Here is a 22,971-nt window from a genome sequence, read left to right as displayed (position 1 = left end):
GTCTCGGGGTGGGAGGTGCACCTGGGAGAGAGAGCAAGAAGGAGCACGGGGGCGCGTGAGCAGCAGCCTGCCCGCCCACCTCGCGGGAGACAGGGCACGTGCTGGGCGCGGAGCCGGAGGCTTTGCAGGGATGCCCACGCGCCTCGTTGCCTGTCCTCCCGGGCACCATGCAAAGAGAGCCAGGCCCACAGAAGCTCTTCCCTCAACAAGAGCCCAGGTGGCCCCTCAGCCCAAACTCAGCCCCTCTCCACGCCAGACCTTCTCCCCGCTTCCCCTCCCAGGGGTGGCAGCCCCAAGCCCCGGTGTCGGACAGAGCTTCCAACTCACTTGCTTCCGAAGGAGAAGAAGGGGAGTGAAGCGGATGAGAGAGTGAACGGCTGCGATGGCTTTTATACTGGTCCTGCACTGGCCCAGGTCCAGAGGAAGCTTCTGCGGAAGTAGTAATTTTCCAGGAAGCTGATCTGAAATGCAAAACATCCCAGCTAATGATACGGGCTGTTTTGGTTTTCTGCATGGCTGCCCTTTCATTTCCTTGTTTGGCCGCACCCACTCCCCCTTGAAGGTGATGGCTCCTTTTCAAGCGCGGGACTGGGAGCCCCAGGGATTCCTGGGACAGGCGCACACCAGTGCCCGCAGAAGAGGAGTCCCAAGCGCCGGAGGGGTCGCGTGCAGGCTGGCGTCATTGGCCTGGGGCGCTCGTGTGGGCTTCTTTGCAGCCCCATTGGCAGGAAGGGTCCTGCCACTCCCAGCCCTGCAATCCTCGCCCAGAAGGCCAAAGGGCTCCCGAGCCGGGCGATGTGCCACGTCCCCTTTCTCCCACCCTCCAAGCTCTCTCTGATGGCTGATGGCCGTTGTCTCGGCAGGCGGGTGCTCAGCACTGCTGCTTTGGACTCTCTTCCTCCTAATGCTGCTCTGGGGAGGCCTTTGTGCACCTCTTGGGCCTCCTCCTTCGCTCTCTGGGCTCCCTCTGGGCACCCCCTGCCAACGCCAACGCCAACGCCATCAGCGTGCCTGGAGCCTTGTCCTGCCCCAGGGTGCTCCAGCCCAGCCCTGCCAAGGGGCTTCCCCGTGTGTCCTCGGCCGAGTCCACGGTTGCCCATGTGTAGGCAGGGCTGCTTGCCTGCCTTGCCCTCGTGTACGCACTGGAGCAGTGTGCGAGGCAATTCCACAAAAGCATGAGGAAAAACCCTTTTACTGTGAGGGTGGCCAAGCCCAGGAGATACTGCCCAGGCAGCTTGTGGGGTCTCCATTCTTGGAGCTATTCAGGACCACACGGGGCAGTGTCCTGATCAAACGGCTCTCGTTGAGCCAGCTGCGAGCAGGAGGGTTGGACCTGACCATCTCCAGAGGCGCCTTCCAACCTCAACGGTTCTGGGACTGAGGGCCTCGGTGATCTGCCGCTCATGAGTCACGAGGCTCAAGATGCCGCTGCACTCCCTAACTGTGGAAAGCACAAGCCGCTTGCGCAGCTGCGTGGCCCAGCTCTTCCCGCTCACAGTCACGGCCTACGACCGATCTGTTGCTAGGTGGCAGCCCCAGGGGTCCCCGGTGACATGCGAGGGAAGGTCTGTGCCACTGCGGTGGCAGGCCTGAGGGCTGGGGCCACTCTCCCCTTGTTGGCAGCCGTGGCACTCACCCTCTCTTTGCCCAAGCGCAGCCCCAACGGCATCGGCTGCTGCTTCTGTGAGGCAGCGCCCACGCTGGCCTGTGCTGAGAGCTGCTGGACCGGTGTGCTCCTTGTCTCCAAAGGCGGCACTGATTCCCTGGTGTGCAGCCTGGCCTCGCTGGGGCCCTGTGGGGTGACTCTTGCGTTAATAGTTGGAGTCTGAGGAGTGGCTAGGGGGAGACCCTGCTGTTGAGTCACGAGGTTCAGACAGGACCCCCTTGCTTTCTGGAGTCCTTCTCAGAGAGGACCCTAGCTGCGGCTAAGTCCAGTCTTCGTCTCAGGCTTGGTCAACGCTTTATTTTCCAAGGATGGTAGATGTAACCACCCATCAGAGTATTTGTTGTTAGTAACTAACTTGGCAGCTGCCCAAGCCGGTCGCGTTCAGTGAGAACGATCACGGCTAGGTGAATGAGTAGTGCAATTTATTAAAGCAACAGATACACAGGATCTTTGGAGTACCGGTGATAAGATTGCTGGTTACAAGACACGCATAAATACCAAAGATACGAGTACGCTGCTGGGCTACAAGTATGCTAAACGAATATGAGGCGACTCTGTGCAATGGCTATTTACAGGGCGACTCCGATGCCTTAGAGATTTACGCAGAACAAATACGAAGCACCTCTAATGCGTTAGAGGTTGAAAGTGACTGTGTAGAGGTTTCCAGTCTTACCCAAAGGCGTCCCAATGGCGGGGAAGAGAGGCTCAGCCCGTCGGCCGATCCCAGAAGTCAGAGTGGCACGCGATGGTATCTTCCCTAACAGCCTTTTTCTCTTAACCTATTCTATACTGGTTTTCAACCTTTCAGGTGGATCTTGACGAACTCCAGTCATACATACCTTTGTTATGATTGGTGTAGAATTTCCTCTCTTTGCTTTTAAAGGTGTAGACTAGAAAACTTCAAAGCGCATGCCCAGTGAGGGGTGGTTGCACCTTAGAGGCGGGTAGCTTTTGGGATGGAGGTGTGTTTTGCTCTTGTAATGATATTATATTGAGCAAAGTTCACGAAAAAGACAGCATTTTGTCAAAAGCAAGGCAGACTGTCGGCTCAGGGTAGCAGATGTGCGGTGTACCAGTTCCGTGGTACCTCGCGTTCCAATTTATCACAGAGCCCGGCCGGATTTGCAGTGTACCAGCCCCATGGCCACAGAGCCTGGCCAGATTTGCAGTGTACCAGCCCCATGGTCACAGAGCCCGGCCAGATTTGCAGTGTACCAGCCCCATGGTCACAGAGCCCGGCCAGATTTGCAGTGTACCAGCCCCATGGTCACAGAGCCCGGCCAGATTTGCAGTGTACCAGCCCCATGGTCACAGAGCCCGGCCAGATTTGCAGTGTACCAGCCCCATGGTCACAGAGCCCGGCCAGATTTGCAGTGTACCAGCCCCATGGTCACAGAGCCCGGCCAGATTTGCAGTGTACCAGCCCCATGGCCACAGAGCCTGGCCACGGTGTCTCCGCACCACTCCACCCTCCGGACAAATCCTCTTAGATTTGGTACACCAAGTTCTCCTGGCATTGCCGACATCTAAGGTTACGAACCTAGGGAAATTCCATGGAATGGATTCCTGACCCGGCAACTGCACCCTACCCTGAAAGCGTCTTCCATGCTGCAACCTTTCTAAAAACATAAGTTTAATTTCTAAGTCACCTATAGCGATTATTCCACAGTGATTCAGCTCTCCACCAGGGCACCAGGTATGAGAAGGAGGATGCAAGGCAGCTGCCACTTGGCTGTGGCTGTGCCGCTCTTTAGCTGTGGTTGTGCCGCTCTTCGGGCCATGGCCCCTGATCCCCACCCGCCCTCCCTAGCAGCCTGTCCCGGGACAGAGGAGTGTCTGTCTTCAACAGTGCTGGTGCTGCCTCTCCTCCAGCCACTGGTCTAGAGACCAAAGAAACACAAGGTGAGGGAAGTGCTTAGAAAGTCGGGAACAGAGTGGTACTGGCCAGCACGTGCAAGGATGGTGGAAGGGCTGGGAGCATCCGATTGGGGACAGTTTCTCTCTGGAGCAGGGGAGGTGGGGTGGAGAAGGAGGGCTTGCAACAACAGTGGAGAAGGATCCACATGCTGGATGGGAAACATGTGGAGGAGACAAAGCGAGGGAAGGCGAGGCAAGGCAAAGCGAGGGAAGGCGAGGCAAGGCAAAGCGAGGGAAGGCAAGGCAAGGCAAAGCGAGGGAAGGCGAGGCGAGGTGACGAAACGCAGGGCAATGCGAGGCGAGGCAATGCAGGGTGTAGATCTGTCTTGACTGGAGTCTTACACGCGTTGTCTCCATCCGCAGGGATCCCTTGGCTTTTCTTGACACAATGCCCCTGTGGAAGAGCCACACGCAGAATTACTCTGGCAAAACAAGCCATTTGCAGGCAGTATGTGCGACTGCCTTGATCACAGTGTACATGGCTTCTGTGGGGAACGACTGGAGGTGCACTCTGGGGGTGCGAGGCGGTGCAGCCCAGCTCATGCTCGCTTGGGACTTGGTTGTCAGTGGTAGGGCTCTGTGCGCACCTCGTGCTACAGTCAGTGGGACCAACTGGTGAGCAAAGTCCATCCCAGTGCAAACGACTGCTCAGAGGGGGAGAGCTCTGTGAAGACGTTTGCCAGCTGCTCTAAGGAGACAGGGCGCTCTGGGTGAAATCGCTGGCGTTTGCTCTGAGTTTTCCCTGGCAGCCCCTCCACTTTGTGGGGACGGCACCTAGGTAGTTATGATGGAAGAAGACATGGAGAAGTCAAGAAGAGGAGGAGCTGTCCTGTTGGTGGATCGCCGCTACAGTCCACGGCTGATCGATTATGCAGTACGGACAGCTGTTCCCTTGGGATCCCGTTGACAACCTTTCCACCATTCCCAGTGTGCTGCCTTCCCCTCCTCCATACAAAATACAACCGGCGTCATGGGTGGCGGCTTCAGCCCAGTGGCCTTCTCTCAGGTAAGAAAGGCAGACTCACCGTGTGTGCAGAAAGCCCTGGGAAGACGCACGCAGAGATGAATGTCCCGAGAAGTGCTGGATGGAGCGGGCGAGGTAGAGATTGGCATTGGTGTCATCAAGCAGGAGAAAAGCAGCACTGCTCGGCATGGTGCTCTGGCAGAGCCGCTGCCCTGCCTCTGGCTGTGCGCTGGGCGGCCAGAGAAGCCGGCCAGGGAGCCTTTTGCCCTGCTGGAGATGGCTGTGAGGGTTGTGTCCGTGGCCGCCTCCTTTGTCTCCTTCTGCCTGAGCACTGCGGTTCCGGTTCTGGGAACTGTCAGCAGGCTCCTGCCTGCCTGTCTTAAAGCTGCGCAGCTCCCCTTGGGCAGCCTGGCCCGGAGTTTTACAAGGGGCAGCAGTTTTGCAAGCGGGTATGAGCGCCTGCGAGGATGTTCAGGGCCCTTGTGGCCGAGAGGATTTGGAAAGGTCGAGCTGTGGCCTGGCTGCACCAGGAGGAAGCTCCCAGCACTGGAAACCTGGTCCTGGCACCGGGGAGCCTGGGGCCCAGCACAGGTGGCACCTCGATTCCCTTATTTGGCCAAGCAAGCGCTTCAGCCTCGAGGCGATGCGAGTAGGAAAGCTCCCTGGGGCAGAGGTGTGAGAGCCCAGGCAGCCCCCCGGAGCGTTTTGCTCCGCCCTTTGGGCGGAGGTTTGGAGGCGGCTTTGAGCTGGCGGAGGGAGGAGAACACAGGAGCTGGCCCCCTTCCTGGGAGCTCCCTGGGCAGCCTGAGGAGCGTGGAGCCTGACGCGGTGCAGGTTTACGCGGCAGCCTTGGTGGGACTGGCAGAGGCTGGTGAGACGCGGCTGTCAGGCTAGGGAGGAGCAGGGCAGTGGGTCAGCGGGACTGTCAACGCTGGAGGGGGAAGAGGGGAGTCCTGACCCTCTGGCGAGGACGGGAGCTGTCCTTTTGGGAGAGGGGAGGCTGCAGATGGCACGTGGCAAAGGGTGGGAGACGTGATGTGAGCAAGGGGCGTGAAAGGGGGCGCAAGAGTCTACACGCCCCTTTTGCAGGTGACGCAGACCCTCCTACGTACTGTTTCTGCATGCCTGCCTAGAGAGACAGAGCGTGAGCTGTCTGGAAGCAGGACCACACCTGCACTTTGAAACGCCGCCTCTTCTAGCTGTGCTGGAGAAGATGCTGGCTGGGGCTGACTGGGGATGGACGAGATCCCTGCCAGACCTACAAGGAAGGCTAAGTCAATGCAAGGAGAGCTGAAATGCTGCAGAAGCACCGGCTTGTAGTTGGAAGCCACAAAGGGAGGTGGGCGAGGAATAGCCCACCTCGCTTCCTCGGCTGAGGGGGAGAGAGGCTGTAGGTGGAGGTGTCTTGTGGTCGGAGGTGCACTGGGGAGAGACGGCAGGGAGGAGCACGTGAGGAGCAACCTGTCACACAGCCGCCGCCACCGCTACCGCAACTGCCGCAGGGAGAGGGGCCCTCCTGAAGCAAGAGCCGCCAGCCAGGGAGGCCTCACAGGTGCTGCTGGATGCAGAACCAGCTCCCAGGGCCACCAGCAGCAGCAGGCAGTGCGGCTGGGGAGATGGACACCTCGCTCGGGCAGTGGTTGGGCTCCCCGTCATCTGCAGGGCGTGCTCGAAGGCTGAGGAGGCCATCTGTGGGCAGGGATGCAGCAAGGCAGCCCTGACGGCTGCTGGCCCTACAGGAGCCAGGGACTTCTTGCCCAGCTGCAAGGGACAGTGTCCTGAAAGGAGCCCACTGCCTATGGCTCACCCTCCCCTTCCTCCGGGAATGCCGATGGCTCTCCTTCGTGCCCGCAAGATCTCCCCAGAGCGACACCTCTGTCTCTGGACGGCGGGGAGAAGGACCACGCAGAGTCCCACGCTGGGATGCAGCAGAACTTTAATGAGGTCAAAGAGGGAAAGGGGGTCCTCTGAGTGGGGGCCACGGTGCAGAGAGCACCAGGGGTAGCTAGGAGCCTTTGCCCCTTGCCCAGGGCGGCGTTTGCACCGGGCATCTGCCTGCCTGCTCCTGAGAGGGAGAGGGGCAGCGGGTCCATCCTCGCGTGGGGCTTAGCAGGTGCTCACAGCCCAGGGGCTTAGCAGAAGACAACAGAGAGAAGAGAGAGGGAAACGAGAGTGAGAAACAGGCAGGTTGGACGAGGGCCATGTTTTCAGAGAGCCCTGGCGCGTCTCTTCCTGCCTTCCTTTGCAGGCGGAGCCGCGGATGCTCGGCCCCCCCTGAAAGCAAAGGCCAGGATCTCTGTGCTCAGTCCATTACCGTCTTCTGGGTTCCTGGGGGTCCTTCTGCGGGGCCGCCTGCGGCAGCTTTAGCAGGGGAGGCATGTTCTGCCACAGTAGCGGCTGCAAATGCCAGAGAGGTCAAAGCCCCCGGAGGAGATGGGCACTCCCTGAGAGCTGAGGATGCTGCCAACGGCAGCGGAGGTGGAGGATCCCACCACGGTGTTCTGTGGGAAGGAGCTGAGGATGGGGCCGGGCAGGGTCACCACCACGGGGGAGGGCTCGATGACGACGGTGGAGTTCTGGCACTGCCTGACGCAGGGCTCGTTGCAGCTGTTGGCCAGCGGGGTCGGGCCGCAGGGCTGGCAGGGTACACAGGGGTTGCAGCAGGACATGTCTCGGGGCGGGAGGTGCACCTGGGAGAGAGAGCAAGAAGGAGCACGGGGGCGCGTGAGCAGCAGCCTGCCCGCCCACCTCGCGGGAGACAGGGCACGTGCTGGGCGCGGAGCCGGAGGCTTTGCAGGGATGTCCACGCGCCTCGTTGCCTGTCCTCCCGGGCACCATGCAAAGAGAGCCAGGCCCACAGAAGCTCTTCCCTCAACAAGAGCCCAGGTGGCCCCTCAGCCCAAACTCAGCCCCTCTCCACGCCAGACCTTCTCCCCGCTTCCCCTCCCAGGGGTGGCAGCCCCAAGCCCCGGTGTCGGACAGAGCTTCCAACTCACTTGCTTCCAAAGGAGAAGAAGGGGAGTGAAGCGGATGAGAGAGTGAACGGCTGCGATGGCTTTTATACCGGTCCTGCACTGGCCCAGGTCCAGAGGAAGCTTCTGCGGAAGTAGTAATTTTCCAGGAAGCTGATCTGAAATGCAAAACATCCCAGCTAATGATACGGGCTGTTTTGGTTTTCTGCATGGCTGCCCTTTCATTTCCTTGTTTGGCCGCACCCACTCCCCCTTGAAGGTGATGGCTCCTTTTCAAGCGCGGGACTGGGAGCCCCAGGGATTCCTGGGACAGGCGCACACCAGTGCCCGCAGAAGAGGAGTCCCAAGCGCCGGAGGGGTCGCGTGCAGGCTGGCGTCATTGGCCTGGGGCGCTCGTGTGGGCTTCTTTGCAGCCCCATTGGCAGGAAGGGTCCTGCCACTCCCAGCCCTGCAATCCTCGCCCAGAAGGCCAAAGGGCTCCCGAGCCGGGCGATGTGCCACGTCCCCTTTCTCCCACCCTCCAAGCTCTCTCTGATGGCTGATGGCCGTTGTCTCGGCAGGCGGGTGCTCAGCACTGCTGCTTTGGACTCTCTTCCTCCTAATGCTGCTCTGGGGAGGCCTTTGTGCACCTCTTGGGCCTCCTCCTTCGCTCTCTGGGCTCCCTCTGGGCACCCCCTGCCAACGCCAACGCCAACGCCATCAGCGTGCCTGGAGCCTTGTCCTGCCCCAGGGTGCTCCAGCCCAGCCCTGCCAAGGGGCTTCCCCGTGTGTCCTCGGCCGAGTCCACGGTTGCCCATGTGTAGGCAGGGCTGCTTGCCTGCCTTGCCCTCGCGTACGCACTGGAGCAGTGTGCGAGGCAATTCCACAAAAGCATGAGGAAAAACCCTTTTACTGTGAGGGTGGCCAAGCCCAGGAGATACTGCCCAGGCAGCTTGTGGGGTCTCCATTCTTGGAGCTATTCAGGACCACACGGGGCAGTGTCCTGATCAAACGGCTCTCGTTGAGCCAGCTGCGAGCAGGAGGGTTGGACCTGACCATCTCCAGAGGCGCCTTCCAACCTCAACGGTTCTGGGACTGAGGGCCTCGGTGATCTGCCGCTCATGAGTCACGAGGCTCAAGATGCCGCTGCACTCCCTAACTGTGGAAAGCACAAGCCGCTTGCGCAGCTGCGTGGCCCAGCTCTTCCCGCTCACAGTCACGGCCTACGACCGATCTGTTGCTAGGTGGCAGCCCCAGGGGTCCCCGGTGACATGCGAGGGAAGGTCTGTGCCACTGCGGTGGCAGGCCTGAGGGCTGGGGCCACTCTCCCCTTGTTGGCAGCCGTGGCACTCACCCTCTCTTTGCCCCAGCGCAGCCCCAACGGCATCGGCTGCTGCTTCTGCGAGGCAGCGCCCACGCTGGCCTGTGCTGAGAGCTGCTGGACCGGTGTGCTCCTTGTCTCCAAAGGCGGCACTGATTCCCTGGTGTGCAGCCTGGCCTCGCTGGGGCCCTGTGGGGTGACTCTTGCGTTAATAGTTGGAGTCTGAGGAGTGACTAGGGGGAGACCCTGCTGTTGAGTCACGAGGTTCAGACAGGACCCCCTTGCTTTCTGGAGTCCTTCTCAGAGAGGACCCTAGCTGCGGCTAAGTCCAGTCTTCGTCTCAGGCTTGGTCAATGCTTTATTTTCCAAGGATGGTAGATGTAACCACCCATCAGAGTATTTGTTGTTAGTAACTAACTTGGCAGCTGCCCAAGCCGGTCGCGTTCAGTGAGAACGATCACGGCTAGGTGAATGAGTAGTGCAATTTATCAAAGCAACAGATACACAGGTTCTTTGGAGTACCGGTGATAAGATTGCTGGTTACAAGACACACATAAATACCAAAGATACGAGTACGCTGCTGGGCTACAAGTATGCTAAACGAATATGAGGCGACTCTGTGCAATGGCTATTTACAGGGCGACTCCGATGCCTTAGAGATTTACGCAGAACAAATACGAAGCGACTCTAATGTGAAGGAAAGCAACTCTAATATATTAGAGATTTAAGGTAACTGTCTTGAATTTTCAAGTCTCTTGCCCTTTTGCCTTCGGAAAGGCCTTCCATCATGATTTGCTCCATCACCTCTCTGAGAATAGAGACATTAAGGGCCAGCCTGTAACCCCATCAAAAGATGTGAAACCCCCAGAACTGTTCCTGAACATCAAGGACTGCCATCAACATCCTGGGGTCTCAGAGCAAGCGTGTAGTCAGGAGATCAAGGGGATTGATGATTATACTGATTGCATCTAGAACACTGTATTGAGTTTTGGTCTGTAATGCACAAAAGACCTTGACCAAGTTGAGGAAGTTCAGCAGAGGGTGGCTAGGATGGTGACGAGAGTCAAGCAGTGAAAGAGGTTGCCTGGGGGTCTTGTCCAGTCACCCTCATTGGACTCTCATGTCTGACTGAGCTACGAGCAAGGGTTGGGCTGATGACGTCTGGAAATCCTTCCCAACTTGATTATGCTATGGTCCTATGGTCCCAGGACCACCTTTTTCTGCCTCTGCCCACTGGAGATAGGGCCAGCAATGAGGATGAGGGGCTCGGCTTCCCGGCCGAGGAGACAGGCAGCATGTAGGAACCCTCTTGAATGCTCTGTGGAAGGAAACAAATGATTGTAAAAAGCACTGCTGCACCAGCTGGAAGACCACAAGACGTGTGGACCCCAGTCTTGGGACAACGTTTTCCCAATGATGCTGTAGCAGTATTTTCCCTTACTGTTCTCATGCTTCTGTTTTCCACCTGGTCTTCTCACCCTGCAACTCTAAACCTCAATGCTGTGCTTACGACAGTGTCATGGTTTCAGCTGCGATAGAGTTAATTTTCTTCACTCTAGCTGGTATAGTGCTGTGCTTTGAAATTAGCATGGAAAAAAACCTGTTGAGATAACACACAGATGTTTAGGCTGTTGCTGGGCAGCGCTGATACTAGTCAAGGACATGTCTAGCCTCCCATGCTCTGCTGGGTGCACAAGAAGCCGGGAGGGGAGGGGGCACAGCTAAGAGAGTGGATTCAAACTGACCAAAGGGATATTCCATATCATGTAACGTCATGCCCAGTATGCTACCTGGGAGGGGCTGGCCGGGAGAGGGAGGGAGCAATCGCGGCTCGGGGACGGGCAGCGTCGGTCGGCGGGTGGTGAGCGGTTGTATCGTTCGTGTTTCTGCGTTTTTGTTCCCTGTTTTCCCTTTCCTTCCTTCCCCCTTTTATTATATTAACCTTACTGTCATTATTATCATAATCATTTATCATCATCATTCTATTGTAGTTATTAAACTGTGCTTATCTCAACCCACAAGTTCTTTTGCTCGTCCGATTCTCTTCCCCATCCCACGGGGGTGGGGGGGGGGGGTGAGCGAGCGACTGCGTGGTGTTCAGTTGCCAGCTGAGGCTGAACCACGACAGTCTATTTTTGGCGCCCAACGTGGGGCGAGAAGGGTTTGAGATAATAACAGTTGCTGGTCACAGCATTGATTAATCTGCTCGCAGTATTAGCTTGTCCAGTCTTTACCATGCTGATTGTAAAGTACATGTTAAAACTTGCTGTTGGTTCTGTCAGCTGGCTGTGCTCTGCAGTGATTAGAGATATTTTGCCTAGGAGACTTGTTATTAAAACACTGGCCTTGACTGTTATCAGTTATTTAGGTTTTGCATGGAAGCCGTTACTGTACTACAGCTACCACCTCATGGAGGCAATTAGCAATTATACCTCCTCCTCTGAGGAGTTTTTTATGGAGGAAATACAGAATGGCACCGTAGCTAATATCTTATGTAATGTCTCCTCCCTCATTACAACAACTTTTCAGTATCTTGAACATCCTTGTGTAGTTAAGATACATCTGTTGATATTGCTTTGGCAAGTGGTATCAGATCTGTCCAAGGTTAGTAAGCAAGTTAAGAATATAATCCAGAGATCTGTCCCAAGGCTTGATAGCTATGCGTGGCAGGGTATGTGGGAAAGTATGGGCAAATGCCTAAGACGGTGGGCACCCCCTGTGGTGTGGGACTTCACCCCTGAACAAGTGCAGAATCCTGAAAAATTAGTAGAACATTTGGAGGAAATATGTTGTCACCCTGGCAATTCCAGAGACATACAGATCACTGCCATGTGCTGGGGTCTGGCTTATGCCTATCGAGCCCTATTTAACACTATTCAGTACCCCCAAGGGAAAGAGAAGGGAACTACTCCAACCCCAGCGACAAGCACTGCGGCCACCCAAACCGCCGTGACAGAGACTGCAGCCACTCCAACCCCGGTGATAAGCACTGCGGCCACCCAACCCGCCGCGACAGAGACTGCAGTTACTCCAACCCCGGTGATGAGCACTGCGGCCACCCAACCCGCCGCGACAGAGACTGCAGCTACTCCAACCCCGGTGACAAACACTGCGGCCACCCAACCCGCCGCGACAGAGACTGCAGCTACTCCAACCCCGGTGACAAACACTGCGGCCACCCAACCCGCCGTGACAGGGAATGCAGCTACTCCAACCCCGGTGACAAACACTGCGGCCACCCAAACCACCGCGACAGAGACTGCAGCTACTCCAACCCCGGTGACAAACACTGCGGCCACCCAACCCGCCGCGACAGATACCGCAGCTACTCCAACCCCAGTGATGAGCACTGCGGCCACCCAACCCGCCGTGACAGAGACTGCAGCTACTCCAACCCCGGTGATGAGCACGGCGGCCACCCAACCCGCCGCGACAGAGACTGCAGCTACTCCAACCCCGGTGACAAGCACTGCGGCCACCCAACCCATTGCGACAGATACTGCAGCTACTCCAACCCCGGTGATGAGCACGGCGGCCACCCAACCCGCCGCGACAGAGACTGCAGCTACTCCAACCCCGGTGACAAGCACTGCGGCCACCCAACCCGTTGCGACAGATACTGCAGCTGCTCCAACCCCGGTGATGAGCACGGCGGCCACCCAACCCATTGCGACAGATACTGCAGCTGCTCCAACCCCGGTGATGAGCACGGCGGCCACTCAAACCCCCATGACAGGCACTGCAGCTACTCAAACCCCAGTGCCAAGCGTTGCAGCTGAACCAGAGGACCAACCTGTGCCAGTATCAGTCGCCCCTATACACAAGAAGAAATCATGGAAGAGAAAGTCAACTCGTCTAGAAAGAGATTACGATGAACCAGGGCCATCACGAGAAGAGGAGGAGGAGGAGGAACCATGTGTACAAGAAACGGAAACTACCCGATCTCTATCCTTGAGTGAGTTGCGGGATATACGGAAAGATTTCGGGCGTCATTCAGGTGAGCACGTTATCACCTGGCTGCTCCGATTCTGGGATAATGGGGCCAGTAGTTTGGAATTAGAGGGGAAGGAAGCCAAACAACTGGGATCCCTCTCTAGGGAAGGGGGCATTGATAAAGCAATTGGAAAAGGAACACAAGCCCTCAGCCTCTGGAGGCGGCTCCTGGCCGCGGTGAGAGAGAGGTATCCCTTCAAAGAAGATATTGTATTTCGCCTAGGAAAATGGACGACCATGGAGAAAGGCGTTCAGCATCTAAGGGAATTAGCCGTGCTTGAGGTGGTTTATGGTGACCTGGACGATCAACGGTCCTCCAAAGATCCAGATGAAGCCGAGTGCACACGACCCATGTGGCGGAAGTTTGTACGGAGCGCACCATCCTCGTATGCAAACTCATTGGCAGTGATGTCCTGGAAAGATGACGAGACACCAACGGTGGCTGAGTTGATTGATAGACTCCGGGAATATGAAGCGAATCTCTCTTCCTCGCTCGTCTCTGCTGTTGAGAAACTGTCCCGAGAGTTCCAGCAACTCAAAGAAGATATGTCCTACTCCCCACCAGTACGGACCAGTATCTCAGCCATTAGGAGTAATCGTCCCTTGGCTCAAGAGAAGGGATACACACGACGGGGCACCCTATGGTTTTACCTGCGTGATCACGGAGAGGACATGAAGAAGTGGGATGGAAAACCTACCTCAGCCTTAGAGGCGCGGGTACGTGAGCTGCAAGGGAGAACAATTACTCAGGGAAGTTTCTCCAGGAGAGCTGCTGCCCCAGTTTCCCGGAAGCAATTCTCCAGACAGAGGAGCAGAAGTGCTGATGGCCTGACTGATCTTAACAGAGACACCCGTGATTCATATCTACCGGAAGTGAGTGATGAATACTATGATCAGGACTAGGGGGGCCCTGCCTCCAGCCAGGTGGAGGAAAGGGATAACCGGGTTTACTGGACTGTGTGGATCCGATGGCCTGGCACATCTAACCCACAGGAATATAGAGCTTTAGTGGACACCGGTGCACAGTGTACCTTAATGCCATCAAACTATATAGGGGCAGAACCCATCAGCATTGCTGGAGTGACGGGGGGATCCCAAGAGCTAACTGTATTGGAGGCTGAAGTGAGCCTAACTGGCAATGAGTGGCAGAAGCACCCCATTGTGACTGGCCCCGAGGCTCCGTGCATCCTTGGCATAGACTGCCTCAGGAGAGGGTATTTCAAGGACCCAAAAGGTTACAAGTGGGCTTTTGGTGTAGCCGCCTTGGAGACGGCGGAAATTAAACAGCTGGCTACTTTGCCTGGCCTCTCGAAGGACCCTTCTGTTGTGGGGTTGCTGAAGGTCAAAGAACAACAGGTGCCGATCGCCACCACAACAGTGCACCGACGGCAATATCGCACCAACAGAGACTCTCTGATCCCTATCCACGGGCTCATTCGTCGACTGGAGAGCCAAGGAGTCATCAGTAAAACCCACTCACCCTTTAACAGTCCCATATGGCCAGTCCGGAAGTCTAATGGAGAGTGGAGGCTAACGGTAGACTATCGTGGCCTGAATGAAGTCACTCCACCGTTGAGTGCTGCCGTGCCAGACATGCTAGAACTTCAATATGAACTGGAGTCCAAGGCAGCCAAGTGGTATGCCACAATTGATATTGCTAATGCATTCTTCTCAATCCCTCTGGCAGCAGAGTGCAGGCCACAGTTTGCTTTTACTTGGAGGGGGGTCCAGTACACCTGGAATCGACTGCCCCAGGGGTGGAAACACAGCCCTACCATTTGCCATGGACTGATCCATAATGCTTTGGAACAAGGTGGAGCTCCCGAACACCTACAATACATTGATGACATTATCGTGTGGGGCAATACAGCAGAAGAAGTTTTTGAGAAAGGGAAGGAAATAGTTCAAATCCTCCTGAAAGCTGGTTTCGCCATAAAACAAAGTAAAGTTAAGGGACCTGCACGAGAAATCCAGTTCTTAGGAATCAAATGGCAAGATGGTCGTCGTCAGATCCCCATGGATGTGATCAACAAAATAACAGCCATGTCTCCACCAACCAGCAAAAAGGAAACACAAGCTTTCTTGGGCGTTGTGGGTTTTTGGAGAATGCATATTCCACACTACAGCCTGATCGTAAGCCCCCTCCATCAAGTAACCCGGAAAAAGAATGATTTCAAATGGGGCCCTGAACAACAACAAGCCTTTGAACAGATTAAACGGGAAATAGTTCATGCAGTAGCTCTTGGGCCAGTCCGGGCAGGACAAGATATTAAAAATGTGCTCTACACCGCAGCTGGGGAGAATGGCCCTACCTGGAGCCTCTGGCAGAAAGCACACGGGGAGACCCGGGGTCGACCCCTAGGGTTTTGGAGTCGGGGATACAGAGGGTCCGAAGCCCGCTATACTCCAACTGAAAAAGAGATATTGGCAGCATATGAAGGGGTCCGAGCTGCTTCAGAAGTGGTTGGTACTGAAGCACAGTTGCTCCTGGCACCCCGACTGCCAGTGCTGGGCTGGATGTTCAAAGGAAACGTCCCCTCTACACACCATGCAACTGATGCTACGTGGAGTAAATGGGTTGCACTGATCACCCAGCGGGCTCGAGTAGGAAACCCCAGTGGCCCAGGAGTCTTGGAAGTGATTATGGACTGGCCAGAAGGCAAAGACTTTGGAATATCACCAGAGGAGGAGGTGACACGTGCTGAAGAAGCCCCACTGTATAACAAACTGCCAGAAGATGAGAAGCAATATGCCCTGTTCACTGATGGGTCCTGTCGCCTTGTGGGAAAGCACCGGAGACGGAAGGCTGCTGTATGGAGTCCTACACGACAAGTAGCAGAACCTGCTGAAGGAGAAGGTGAATCGAGCCAGTTGGCAGAAGTAAAGGCCATCCAGCTGGCCTTAGACATCGCTGAACGGGAAAAGTGGCCAGTGCTCTATCTCTATACTGACTCCTGGATGGTGGCAAATGCCCTGTGGGGCTGGCTACAGCAGTGGAAGCAAAGCAACTGGCAGCGCAGAGGCAAACCCATCTGGGCTGCCACATTGTGGCAAGATATTGCTGCCCGGGTAGAGAACCTGGTTGTAAAGGTACGGCATGTGGATGCTCACGTCCCCAAGAGTCGGGCCACTGAAGAACATCGGAACAACCAGCAGGTAGATCAGGCTGCCAAGATTGAAGTGGCTGAGGTGGATCTGGACTGGCAACATAAGGGTGAACTATTTCTAGCTCGGTGGGCCCATGACACCTCAGGCCATCAAGGGAGAGATGCAACATACAGGTGGGCTCGGGATCGAGGGGTGGACTTGACCATGGACGTTATTGCGCAGGTTATCCACGAATGTGAAACATGCGCTGCAATCAAGCAAGCGAAGCGGGTAAAGCCTCTGTGGTATGGGGGACGATGGCTGAAATATAAATATGGGGAGGCCTGGCAAATTGACTATATCACACTCCCACAGACCCGCCAAGGCAAGCGCCATGTTCTCACCATGGTAGAAGCAACCACCGGCTGGCTGGAAACATATCCTGTCCCCCACGCCACTGCCCGGAACACTATCCTGGGTCTCGAAAAACAAGTCCTGTGGCGACATGGCACCCCAGAGAGAATTGAGTCAGATAATGGGACTCATTTCCGAAATAACCTTATAGACACCTGGGCCAAAGAGCATGGCATTGAGTGGGTGTATCACATCCCCTATCACGCACCAGCCTCTGGGAAAATCGAAAGATACAATGGACTATTAAAGATGACACTGAGAGCAATGGGGGGTGGAACATTTAAACACTGGGATACACATTTAGCAAAAGCCACCTGGTTAGTCAACACAAGGGGATCTGCCAGGCGAGCTGGCCCGGCCCAATCAGAACCCTTACGTACTGTGGAAGGGGATAGAGTCCCTGTAGTGCACATAAAAAATATGCTGGGCAAGACAGTCTGGGTTATTCCTGCTTCCAGCAGAGGCAAACCCACTCGTGGGATTGCGTTTGCTCGAGGACCTGGGTGCACTTGGTGGGTGATGCGGGAGGATGGAGGAGTTCGGTGTGTACCCCAGGGGGATTTAATTTTTGGGTGAAAACAGCCAATGAACTGAATAATATGCTGTTAATTGTAATATGATGTTGTATGTCACCACTACTATGGTTGCATCAGTGGAATGTTATCATGGTGGGAATCTCCCAATTAATGATAATAGCAAATGAACTTTCAATGGAACCGAGCAAAGTGCAGCAGTGAGAGAACACGAACTACCAGTGCAGCGGTGATGGAACAAAGACTGACATGCAACAACCTGACCCCACGCACACCGCCGCACCGAAGGACCCTTACAAGAGATGAAATCCAAAGTCATGGACTAAATGAACTCAATGGACATTTCACAGGCATTCTACAGGGGTGTTCCATAAACTAGTGGAATGATAAATGAAAATCTGTATATATATATATATATACATTGTTAAAGGATAAGAAGATGGATAAGGATTATTGAAGTTGTACTGAATAGTATGGGACCTGAGCATGATGTCAATGATATGGAATAAGGGGTGGATACTGTCATGGTTTCAGCTGCGATAGAGTTAATTTTCTTCACTCTAGCTGGTATAGTGCTATGCTTTGAAATTAGCATGGAAAAAAACCTGTTGAGATAACACACAGATGTTTAGGCTGTTGCTGGGCAGCGCTTATACTAGTCAAGGACATGTCTAGCCTCCCATGCTCTGCTGGGTGCACAAGAAGCCGGGAGGGGAGGGGGCACAGCTAAGAGAGTGGATTCAAACTGACCAAAGGGATATTCCATATCATGTAACGTCATGCCCAGTATGCTACCTGGGAGGGGCTGGCCGGGAGAGGGAGGGAGCAATCGCGGCTCGGGGACGGGCAGCGTCGGTCGGCGGGTGGTGAGCGGTTGTATCGTTCGTGTTTCTGCGTTTTTGTTCCCTGTTTTCCCTTTCCTTCCTTCCCCCTTTTATTATATTAACATTACTGTCATTATTATCATAATCATTTATCATCATCATTCTATTGTAGTTATTAAACTGTGCTTATCTCAACCCACAAGTTCTTTTGCTCGTCCGATTCTCTTCCCCATCCCACAGGGGTGGGGGGGGGGGGTGAGCGAGCGACTGCGTGGTGTTCAGTTGCCAGCTGAGGCTGAACCACGACAGACAGGTTCTCCTGGGCTCTCTGGGAAGATCTTGCCTAACACATTCATTCACCTCTCCTCCTTCTGACTCCTTGTTTCACAGTGTTCAGCTTATTGTGGGAAGAGAAAAGGGGTGCACAACTGCACTGGGTTGGTGTAGGAAGGTTTAGGTAGCAGGGTGGTGCTGCAGAGGTGGATTCTGTGAGAAAACACCGAAGCTGCCCCTGTGTTAGACGTACGTAGTTTCAGCCGGCTCCAAGAAGGACCTTCTGCTGGCCAAAGTTGAGCTAATCGGTGAAACTGGTAGCAACTCTGTGATACATATTCAAGGAATGGTAAAAAGGCTGTACAACAACTGTGACAGAGCAGTAACAAAATGTTAGTGAAACAGCTCTGCAGTAAATGCAGGTCACAGAAAAAGGAGGGGAAGAAGTTGCTCCAGGCGCAGGAGAACCAGTTCCCCTGCATCCCATGGAGAATACAGCAGTGAGACAGGTTGCAGAACTGGCAGGGCAGGCAGGGCACAAAAAGGCTGTAGCAGGACATGTCTCGGGGGCGGGAGGTGCACCTGTGAGAGTGGGCAGGGGGAAGCAGAGCATGAGGGGTGGGTGGCTGGGGTGCAGCCTGTCACCCCAGGATGACGGATAATAAATACCTCAGCCCAAAAGAGCTCCAACAAGAACGACTAAACCCAAAGAGGTCCCCATACAGCATCTAGCTCAGCAGACACCTCAGCGCAACCTCAGCCTCTCTCGAAGCCACACCATCCCTCTACCGTGGAATGGGGACTGAAGACACAGCAGGGGAAAAAGAGACAATTATGGGCTGAGAAATCCCACAGTAGGAAAAGGAAAAGGAAGCTGAGAAAGACAAGAAAGGATTTCAGCCCTCCTTGTTCACAAGGAGATTGAGGCAAGAGGAGTGGATGAGAGAATGATGGGAAGGACCTGCATTTATACTGCTCCTGCACTGCCCCACACACTCAGTCACTGCACGCAGGCAGTAATTTTCCAACAGATTCACCTCCAAAATAAAATATTCTACCTAATTTTCCCTTTTTCACTATCTCCTTCTGTTCCTGGGTCATTGTTCTCCCGTGCTCCCCGTGGCTCTGAGCCCCACAAAGCCAGCCTAGGGAATTCCTGCTGGCTCTGCTCCCTCCGTGGGGCAGGCAGATGGACTCCTGGCGGGTTCTCTGCCACAGCCATGGGACACAGACTCATGACTGCCGCTGGTGCTCCCCTCTCTGGAACTCCACTCAGATCCACCTTGTTTCCCTCTCCTGCCTCATTAAAGTTCTGCTGCATCCCCGCCTTTGTCTCTGTGTCATTCTTCCCCCTGCAGATGCTCTCCCAAGATGCCCAAGGGCAGATATGTTGCTCGGGGCTGGTTCTGGGAGGGGGTTGTTGGGGATGGTAATTCAGTGATTGCTAACACAGGCTTGCTTTGAGTATTGTTTGGCACACGTAGGGTGACCCTCTGCTTTCTGAACTTCTCCGCCTATCTGGGGCGGGAAGAGTTACCTGACACACTTTAATGACCGTAGCTGCTTCAGGGACGATCTTAGGTCTCTCACCAAAGCATTCTCTTCTCCACGCTCAGCAAACCCCACACCCTCTGCCTCTCATCCCCAAGCAAGGGCTCCAACCCTCTCACTCTCCTGCCCACCCTCCGCTGAACCCATTCCGTTTGGTCACGTCCTTCTTATCTTGCAGCCCAAAACTTGAACTAATGTTCTAGATACTGTCGGGCTGGTGCTGAGCCGAGTGGGGTCATCACTCCTAACGATCTCCTGGCTACACGCCTACTCACGCAGTCCAGGATGTTGATGTCAGCCGCCCTTCATGTCTGGGAACAGTCCTGAGAGTTGAGTTTCACCTGTTTTAATGGGGTTACCAAAAAAGCACCTCTTCCTGGCCCTGCTCTTGGGCTGTTGCTTGTCAGAGGGCGAAGGAGATGTGAGGTGACATGGCTGGTTACTACCAAGACAGATGCTGATCGCGGCTCTACCCACAGTGCTATTGTTGGCCATGATGTCATACAGCATGCCACAGCTCTTTTGTCAATTCTGGTCAGCCGTTTGGGGGTCATTTCCTGCTTGAGCCTCCTCCCCCAGCACAGCAGCAGCCAGGGCACGAGCGATTGCTACCCCTTCCCACCTGACTCCTCCCCTCCCCACCTGGCCACTTCCCAGCAGCTTGTGGGGCTGCTGCCCTCCCAGGGCTTCCCGCAGCCCAGGCTCCTCAAGCGACATCAGCAGTGGCCACGCGTCCCTTCCTCAGCAAGTGCACTGAGGCCCAGAAGGCACGGCTGCGCAGAGGTCCAGCAAAGCAGGGCCTGATGGCCAGGGGCTCTGGAGGACTCATGGATGACTTCCTCTCCATGACAGTGACGGTGGCCCGAAGGGGCCCGCTGCCCTGGGTCCCACCCTCCCCGCCTTTTGCAAAGAGCAAAGGCTCCCCATCTGCCCTACGCACCTCCAGCGCAACGCTCTCCTCACCCTTGGTGCTGCGGTGTCCGTAGACGGGAGGACCACGCTGCGGCAGTTAGCAATCGTTCTTGTGGCGGGTTGACCTTGTCTGGCTGCCAGGTGACGGGGATACAGGTGTTACCTCATTAATCACATCCATAAAGATGTGATGACAGCCACCCTGCCATCGTACTCCCAACAAACACCTCTCCTGGGCAGGTCCGTTGCCCTTGCTTCGTTTCATGGCCAATCCACCTCTAAGAAGAATCAGCATTATTCTTTTGCCCTTCCCTAACCCTTCTTCTGCTTTCTTGCCCCCAGATAATGGGGTAACTGAGCTGCAGCTCAACTGACAGCCTTCTTGCACGGCCCCTTATTAGCAGCGGCCTTCCCCGCTGTGTGCGCACGCAGGTTTCCGGCTCAAAGGTGGGCTCAGCATCCCACTTCCCCTGGTCATGCAGGAAGATCCAGAGAGGGCCACGTGACCCGGCGCGGGGTCTTCCTTTCCCCCCTGACCACAGCAGGAGCAGACTGGCTCTGTGGGGCACCCCTCACAGCTGAGGTGCTGGCCTGTGGGGACAAGGAGGGAGAGAGATTTTCTTCAACATTTCAGAGGCAGCAAGCTGCTCTCTCCACAGTTGGTGTATCCAAACCGGGGCAGTGCAGTGTTGCCAAGCTGTTAGAATATGCCACTGGTGCATTGCGGACCACCTTTTTCACATGGCCCGTATACACGGGGCATTCTCCAGACCTTTGGAGACCTCCTTGTCATCCAGGTCACCGTAGACGATGACCAGCACTGCCTCTTTTCCAATTCCACTGTCAACCCCCCACTCCCTAGCGAGGCGCTCAGCCTGTTGGGCTTCCTTACCTTCCAGTTCCTGACTGTTGGCCCTGCTCTTCCAGCATCGGAGTTGCCAGGCAGTGATCCGCTTTCCTGGCTGCTGCCTGTAATCTTTCCACATCTCCCAAAGTTCCCTTGAGGTCAGGGACCGGGTACTTCCCGTCTCTTGAGTGATTTCTCTCACTTCTCCCTCCCACTTCTTTGCTGAAGGACCAGCTTACCCATCAGACTCTTTGTCCCCCTCACTCCCTTCCTAATGGACGATATGGTCCGGTTCACCTCCCTGCCCACTATTTCTTTTCCACTACTGGAGCAATTACTCGAGGTGGTGTTTGGGTCCCGATCTCAACCATGGATGTCTCAGATGTGCTTTGGGTCTCTGCCTCAACTACCGCGTTCTTAGATGTAGTTTGGATGCCCGGCTGAACCGTGACATTCTCAGAGAGGTTTGGGTCCCTCTCTTAAACCCTGTCCTCTGATAGTACTGAATCGTGGCTCGATAGGCACAGGTCAAGCTCCAACACAGTGCTAAAAGCAGCTGGTTTTCAGGCAGCTGCCGCCCACGGACCGGCCACCTCAGGGCATCTTTCACTGTCACCGCACCCAGAAATTGTCTCCTCGTACGCCAGCATGACACCACATTCCACAAACCCCACGTTAAGGCAACAGTGTTAGTTAGTAGTTTTAAACACCTCGCGTCAAGGAGAGGGAGGACCTCGGGAGCCTGTGTAACCAAACAACCCACATCAGTCCCGCATGGGAAGAGGGAGGTGTGTTCCCGCACCCTCTCCACAAGGCAGCTCTGCCCAGCACAGGAAGGGCATCCATGCCAGGGCAAAGCACATAGCCTTTGGTTCTAGGAACATGTGCCCAAGCTCAGGCAAGGAAAGAGATAAGCGGTGCACCAAGCGAACACCCTCCCTCCCCTGCGCAAACGCCTGCTAATTAGGAACTACTACAGCTAGAGCATGCTCAGATCAAAACTGCCAATGTCTTGAGACCCGTGTTGAACGCCAGAAAGGCTGCGGGGAGTTGGCCTCGTCTGGCCGCCAGCTGCCCACCAAGACACTCTATCCTTCCGTGTCCTCAGCGAGACACGGGGCAGAAAATAAGGAGAAAACTTTGTGGCTTGGCATAAAGGCAGTGTAATGAATAAAGGCGAGTCCCACGTGCATAAGCAAAGAAAAGCACTGCTCAGCAGAAGGCAAAACATTTCTGTGTTCCCAGGACCCTTCTAGCTACACCTACAAAGCACAGCACTATGAAGGCTCTTATGGGGACAGTTAATTCCATCCCCGTCAGACGCAACACAATTGTGATAACAACCGTTGCACAAGCATCCCAAAGACCACCCTGCGAGAATGAGCAGGGAGCGACATCTCTCTCCCTGGGCATCATGGGAGAGATTCTACAGAGGAAAGGATGACACAGAGGCATGGACTGGGATGCAGCAGAACTTTAATGAGGCAGAAGAGGGAACTGAGGTCGTTCTGAGTGCTGGTCCCAGCGCAGGGAGCACCAGGCTCAGATCGGAGTCTTCGCCCCACGGCTGTGGCCGAGACCCTGCCAGGTGTCCATCTGCCTGACGGGCTGCCGGTGTGGCTCAGCCCTTCTGAAAGCAACCAGCCGACCCTCCATCCGCACTCCAGTGCCATCTTGTGGGTCCCTGGGGGCCTTCCCCAGGGCCATCGCCAGCAGCT

General features: G+C 55.4%; 1 protein-coding gene across 1 annotated transcript; it reads right to left on the bottom strand.

The window, feature by feature from the left end:
- Positions 1-6,910: 6,910 nt before the first annotated feature.
- Positions 6,911-7,216, bottom strand: LOC135317244 (feather keratin Cos1-1/Cos1-3/Cos2-1-like). Its single transcript, XM_064473158.1, has one exon. The coding sequence runs from the start codon at positions 7,214-7,216 to the stop codon at positions 6,911-6,913; it is 306 nt and encodes a 101-aa protein (XP_064329228.1).
- Positions 7,217-22,971: the final 15,755 nt, after the last annotated feature.

This window comes from Phalacrocorax carbo, chromosome 25 (assembly GCF_963921805.1).
Source record: "Phalacrocorax carbo chromosome 25, bPhaCar2.1, whole genome shotgun sequence".
Classification (NCBI taxonomy): Eukaryota; Metazoa; Chordata; class Aves; order Suliformes; family Phalacrocoracidae; genus Phalacrocorax; species Phalacrocorax carbo.
This window is presented reverse-complemented; position numbering and strand designations above follow the sequence as displayed.

What these genes read in the sequence shown, in the direction of transcription:
- LOC135317244 (XM_064473158.1), bottom strand. Translation starts at nt 7,216, where the DNA reads ATGTCCTGCTGCAACCCCTGTGTACCCTGCCAGCCCTGCGGCCCGACC.